At 46.0% G+C, this 6,522-nt stretch overlaps 1 protein-coding gene across 1 annotated transcript; it reads left to right on the forward strand.

Moving 5' to 3' along the window:
* The first annotated feature begins 1,380 nt into the window (after positions 1-1,380).
* Positions 1,381-4,679, forward strand: LOC123018424 (phospholipase A2 inhibitor alpha-like protein). The gene is made up of 4 exons (XM_044420502.1): positions 1,381-1,481; positions 2,638-2,747; positions 3,418-3,501; positions 4,150-4,679. The coding sequence occupies exons 2-4, from the start codon at positions 2,654-2,656 to the stop codon at positions 4,482-4,484; spliced, it is 513 nt and encodes a 170-aa protein (XP_044276437.1). The 5' UTR covers positions 1,381-1,481; positions 2,638-2,653; the 3' UTR covers positions 4,485-4,679.
* Positions 4,680-6,522: the final 1,843 nt, after the last annotated feature.

A 6,522-nucleotide genomic window follows, 5' to 3' on the forward strand; every position in this document is an offset into this window, starting at 1 on the left:
CCCAGAAGGATGCTGCCCTTGCTTGCTTTGGGCTGAAAGGAATGGGAGACAGTTCTGCAGTACCCACCTCACCCCATGGGGGTTCCAAGGGCCCTTGCCTTGTAGACATCTCCCTAGCAGCTCCTCCTGATCATTCTCAGAGAATGGCAGAGGCCATCAAGAGAGCATCACCCACTCACTGCAGTAGGGAGTGTAAGTGAGACGCAGAAAAGCAGCACCAAGACTGGCTATCCCACAACGAGTCTTCCCATGTGACCTCAGTGAAAGAATGTGGAATGTGGATGGGGAGGTACCACGATGAAACCATGCCTTGGTTAGCAGTTGGGCTGCTGCACTTGGGTTTCGGATGAACCCAGTGGGCTCCATCCCTCTTGCATTCGGAGACTTCCCCTTGTGCTCATCCTGGTCCTGGAAAGCCAGCCAAGCCAAGAGGAAGTCCCTGTGCACCCTCAGCACAGAGCCTACATATCTGGCAGCCCCCTTCCATATCAGGTGCAGCAGCAAAAAACCCCCAAAGCCCCTGCATGAGGCACAGAAGAGAGACACTCCCTGCATAGCAGTCAGGTAGGGCTCCATTTCTGGGGAGAGTCCCATGAACACTGGGCAGCTCCCCAGGAACTCTGACTCAGGGCCATGGCAAAGCAGCCCAGGGTCCCGGGCTGAGTCCAGGGATCCTTCACACTCCCAGCCCCAGTAGGGGTTGCTCCACATCCCTAGCTGTGCTTTAGGCCAGACCCATTTCCAGCTCTCTTCAGAGGAGTCCAACCGAGTGAGATCAGGCTTGCATGAGCAGCAAGGTGCCAGCACATGAGAGAGAGAGCCAGGAACCATTTTGCAATTGCTGCCCTGCCTGCAAACCTCACAAAACTATGCTCAGGAGTTTGCAAGCCACATACTCGCATTTTTGCAGGAGCTTCTGAATTCTTCCAGAACACACAAAGCCCTAGGTCAGCTGGACCTTCTGCCACAAACATTTACACCTTGCCCAACGTAGCAGCAAAGTGTTCACTCCCAGTGTGTTTACAGACACCATCTTGGAAGCAAGGAATGCCCCAAAAGTCTCATTACTGTCATTTTGGGAACATGTACTTCTCATGGAAATGAACCACCTTAATTTGCTGTCGAGATTGTGAAAATCTGGATTTATTCAGCTTATCCATTTGTTTGTTTGTACAGTAATAAAAAAGCAAAACTACACCTCATTGAACTATGTTGAGCAATCCTCAATTAAATCCCTTCATGTTTCTTTCCTCATTTTTTAGGTTAGTCAGTTTCTAAACTAATCTTCACAAGGTCTTCTGAAAGCCTGGACTGTTCTTAACCAAACAAACTGTCATTTGCCACAATGAAAAGGGACTTTGTTGAGAAATACATGTGCCGAGCCCTCCTGTTGCTCAATCCCTTTTCGTGTATAAAACGACAACCAGAGAGAGCTGGAAAAGTTCATCTCCAAGAGCCTCTAGAGCACCAGAAATCTCAGAGTAAGTGGGGTGGTGGGGGGAATGGAGATCATATTTTGTCTCCTTATGTCTCTTATTTCTTGCTGTTTCTAAAAGCCATGCTAGGATTTCCTCCCTGTGTGGAATCTCTTCAGGTAATGGGTAGGTGGGATGTATGCTAAATGTAGCCATTCATATTGTTCCTTTGCCATCTACTTCAGTTGTGCATTGTGGAAACACCACATCTTACTCTTGATTGGTACTGTGCAGAGTGCAAATAGGCTATGGAATAATGGTGTGAGTTGTATTTCTTTATCAAGGTTTCCGTAAGTGCTATGTACACATACCAGAAACTAAAACGATGGTTGAAAATCCTGGTTTGTGTAAATTCTACACACATACTGAGCAAATCATGGTTACAACAGCATCCTCATCTCTCCAGCCTTCAAGGTGACAGGTAGACAGAAATCAAGTGGGTCCTGAAGCCACAGAAGCCGCAGTGAAGCCACAGAAAATCTTCTTCAAACCATGCATCTGAGTTCTTCACTGGGTCTATGTGTGCATGCATAGAAATATACATATTTTTAAAAGTGTACATTTTAAAAAGTGTATAGTATTTAAATGCATGTTTTCATGCTTTACTTTCTGGAGGTATTGGATGCCTTTGCTGTAGCATTTTAAAGTGCAATTTGCCACTCAAAATACTAAAAAAAATGGAAAAAGAAGGAAAATAAAAATGGGAAACAAAGCAAGATGAGCTTCAAACAGATTCCAACATAATTTGTGCAGTGCTATACCTACTAAATGCAGATAGGTTAGCAGCTTAAGTTTCGAAGGAATCTCATGACTATTCTGAATTTGATCGTCATCAAAGATATCACCTTGTCAGCATAGTTGGTTGATATGAACCAATCTTTGGTCTCAAGAGCAGACTTAAGTGGGATTGGAAAGTGCTTCACTTGAATTGGATTGGACCTAAATATCTGAATGATAAAGGCTTCAGTCCTTGAAGGAGATATACTCCTAGATCTACTGGGAACATCCGGCGGCTTTTCTCAGCCGGGTGTCCTCCAATGTTTTGGACCACCTCCCTTATCACACAGCACAAGAACTGTTCAAGGGTATCTGGTTTACCCTGAATACTCATGGATACTTGCTTAATGTGGTTGAATAAGTCTCTTTCTCTCTCATTTCATAGGTCAGACATCAGAAAAATGTATCGATTTCTAGCTCTCGGTTTTCTTCTGGCAATAGCTGTGGCCACGTTACCTGGAAAAGCTGATGATGCTCTAGCAGAGCTGAGCAAAAGTATGTCCCTCGAGGGTGTGGGGAGCATTAAATAGTGGGACCACACACGTTAGTGTCGCCAGTGAAAAAGGAATCCTGGGCAGCAGAGATGGTGAAGACCTATGCTGAACACCCACTTTATGAAAACTAAACCAAAAAATTTAAGTCCTTGGGAACTGAAAAGTCAGGGCTACTCTCCAGCATTTGAGTTTGCTGACTGGGAAGGATTTTTCCCTTTAGAGGTAATGCAGGTGTGTGAAGCTCCATTTATATTCTGAAGTGATACAGTCAAGAAACACGGTGACGAACTGCTCTTCTTCGGGCAAGAACTGGGCCTAAACTGGAGTTGATATGACTTGGGTTAATGAGCTGATTCTGCCTATGGGAATTTCCAAGCAACCTTTCCCAAGCTGGTCTGTTACAGAGATTTCGAACTTCAGTTCTCACCTGTCCCAGTCATCATAGCCACCTGTAAGGGATGCTGGGGGTTGTTGTCTCAAAGGTTCAGAAATGCTGCTTTAGGAGTAATTTTAATAATACTAACTTGGATGAAAAGAAAAGAAGCCCAAGAAGAAGCCTCATATGTTCTTGAATGCACTCACACTTCCAGGGGCTATAGATCCCTGAACGAACTCACGCTTTCAGCACGCTCGGTTCAGCCCAGTAAAACCAACCTTGTTTTCCCATTCAGGACTGGAGAAGTTGGAAGGAGTGGTCACTGATATGAAAGCAGAGATGATTCGTACAAAGAATGCTTTTCGGTCCGTCCAGAATGGTAAGACAGCTGAATAGATCATCATCCTTAATTTTCCAAATACTGTCCAGAACCCTTACTGTGGATTCATTCACAATCTTCCAGGTTAAGTAGCTACTATGGGCCTAATGTTGAATTACTCTTCCTCTTCCTCTTGTTTCGGTTCTCTGATTAGGAATATCTGTTTGTATCTCTTTTCATTTATACTTTCCAGAGGCATTGCAATAATGTCCTGTCAAGTAGTAGTAGTAATGTTTGAGTTTCACACCAGTGGTTTGCAGAGTTTTTGTCCCCTTTAGAGGACATATTCCTTCTGGTGGAACAGTATTTGAACTCCACCCCTGCAGACTGTGCTCCAACCTCTCCTGTATCTTACATAAAACTGGCTGAGGGATTCTGAGAGTGCCATGCCAAGCATCTGGAGACTGTCAACTTGGAGAAAGATGGCCTGGCAAAGCCAGATGCTTCTGTCCAAATCCACTGGTTAGCTGTTGTCCTCATCCCTCCTGTGCTTTTCCTACCTCCCTTTTATATCCCACTTTCTTCCTCCTTCAGGCAACTATCGGGCTTCAGGCTTCTTTTCTTTCTCTCTCTTGAGATATTAAAGAAGAAACATTCTCATGCCAAAGTATTGAGACCCAACCAACCCTTGTGTGTTTCTGCTTCTAGCTCGAACTTTTGCAACTGGCAGCAAGAACTTATTCACCACCAACAAAATGAAAGGGGATTTTGAAACAGTAGATTCCATCTGCAGTCATGCTGGTGGCCAGGTGCCTTCTCCACAGAATGAGGCTGACAACAAGGCCCTTCAGTCAGTTGTAGAGAGGAACAATGAGCAGGCCTTTGTCCACTATCAGGGCTCTAGTTACACAAACTGGGCAGATGGAGAACCAAGCAACGCTGACCGCACCAAGAACTGCGCAGTGATCAATCAATCGGGCAAGTGGCATGCTGCAACCTGTCAAGAGGAACACTTGGCTGTTTGTGAATTTCCTGATTTCTAATATCAGATCCAGAGGGGGTTTATGGAGGGAGGGCTGGTCTTGGACTAGGGAACTGGCTTCAAACCCTTACTCTATTGTAAATCTCACTGGTTTGTTGTGAAGCTTCCACTGGATGACATCCATGTCTATTCTTCAGAGCTTCTTGGAGGAAAAATACAATATCAATATGATAAATAAAGACATAATTCCTACTTCTCTGGCCTGTTAGATTTCTTTGAGTCAATCATGCATCAAAAATGTGTACAGGAAAGAGACTCCCTCAAGCATAGGTTCTCACGTGCTTTAAAAACTGCCAGGTATGCTTCCAAGGACCGCACATCAATGCCATGATCTTTCTAAAGTCATGTTAATGCAGCAGAGATTGCACATTCTTTAGGTGGCCTGAGTTATTTTATCTGAGATTGAATAGCTCCCTGGGGAGAATTATGCCTGGTCAGGGCATTCTGGACTTGTTTTTGCCTATGCTGCATTAGGATCCCCCCCACCCCAAATCAAGGTTCTTCCCTATCCTGCAGTGAATCTCAGGTGGTAGAGAAGCAATAACAGAATAGGAGACATCCCTTTCATTGCCATGTCAGGCAATGCTTCAGGTATTTATGGCACATGTTTTGGACAAACTCTCCTTGCAGGACTCACCTGAGTGTGGTGCCCAACCATTCCTTCTTGCCCTCCAGAAGTGGAGAATCTTCGAATGCCTGATAGGATCGTATGCACCACAGTTGTGTGGATCTGGCAGGGGAGAATTTATGCCAGGAACCCATTCCCTCCTGAGAAATCTCTCAGGATCTACATGTAGTGGGTGGACTCGGCTGCAGAGTTGGCTGTGCATGAAGCTAAGCCAGAGAGAGCTTTTCTTCCTCCGTGCCTATAGGAATGGCTTGGAATGATACAATCGAAAGACCCCAGACTGTTTGTGGATGCACCCAACCAACCAGTCTCAAGAATCGCAATGGGCGTAGTACAGAAACCACCCCCCTCCGGAAACTTCTGGTGCCTGATGAGTTACTTAAGAATTGCATTCTTTATGGCGTGTTGGGTAGCACACCTAAATTACCCATGCCTCATGGCTGAAGGGCCCTAAGAATATTCTGTCCTTTCAAACAGAGGTGGGCCATGACCCTTTTTCCCCTGTGGTGGAGGGCAGGATGCGTTCCAATGGAGCAAAGCTCAGGGAACCAAGGTTTAGGGTGGATGCCAGGAAGTCCTTCCTGATGGTTAGGACCCCTCAGGTATGGAATGGGCTTCCATGGAGGTGTTCAAGGATAGGCTGGACATGCACATGGTAGGCAAGTCATGAGCAGAGCCAGCTGGAGCCGGAAGCCAGACTAGATGGCCCAGGAGGTCCCTTCTGACTGACTCTGTTTCTGTGTCTACACAAATGTACTGGGCTGCTAGCCAGAGCCCCACTGGACAGAGTAGGAGGCCTCCCACTGCATAGCCTGAGGAAATACCCCATAGAACTCCAAAGGCATCAGGAAAGAGCAAATGTCCTTGCGTGTGACACCCTCACAACAAGCAAGACGAGCACAGTGGCAAATTGCACCAATTCTGGGAGCAATTCTGGGAAATAACCACCGAAAGGCTCTCAGGAGTTCATGGGGAGTGCTGTCTGACATTAGGTCAAGTGTGGTGTCTTATGCCAATAAAACTGGATTGGTAATATCCTGCTTCCTATGTCCTGGGAGCAATGCGCTGAAAGAGCCTCCTCCGCCTCATGTCAAAATGACCTTGTCTTCTCCTATCCTAGAAGGCATTACCTGACACTATGCCAAAGGTCTGAAAGAGCAAGATCCAGCCATGGTGTTCTTATTTATGCTCCAGAACCTCCAGCTGGGTCAGGCAACTTGTGGTCCTCCAGATGTTTCTGGCCAACATCATCCAATGCGATTACGCATGCAGGCCAGGGCTAATGGGAGTTGTACACCAGCATGTCTGGAACAACACAGAGTGCTCACTGATGCCCCTGGGGCACAGCTGATTCATAAGGGCCAGAGTCCAAAACAGATTTCTGCAGATTCAACATCAGTTTGGAGCTATG

This window comes from Varanus komodoensis, unplaced genomic scaffold (genome assembly GCF_004798865.1).
Source record: "Varanus komodoensis strain SLA01 unplaced genomic scaffold, ASM479886v1 scaffold11, whole genome shotgun sequence".
Taxonomy (NCBI): Eukaryota; Metazoa; Chordata; class Lepidosauria; order Squamata; family Varanidae; genus Varanus; species Varanus komodoensis.

Bases quoted from the DNA above. Each gene is read 5' to 3' on its own strand.
- LOC123018424 (XM_044420502.1), top strand. From the start codon at position 2,654: ATGTATCGATTTCTAGCTCTCGGTTTTCTTCTGGCAATAGCTGTGGCC. The intron at 2,748-3,417 runs GTATGTCCCTCG...TTTCCCATTCAG, and splicing joins TCTAGCAGAGCTGAGCAAAA to GACTGGAGAAGTTGGAAGGA. The intron at 3,502-4,149 runs GTAAGACAGCTG...TTCTGCTTCTAG, and splicing joins TTTTCGGTCCGTCCAGAATG to CTCGAACTTTTGCAACTGGC.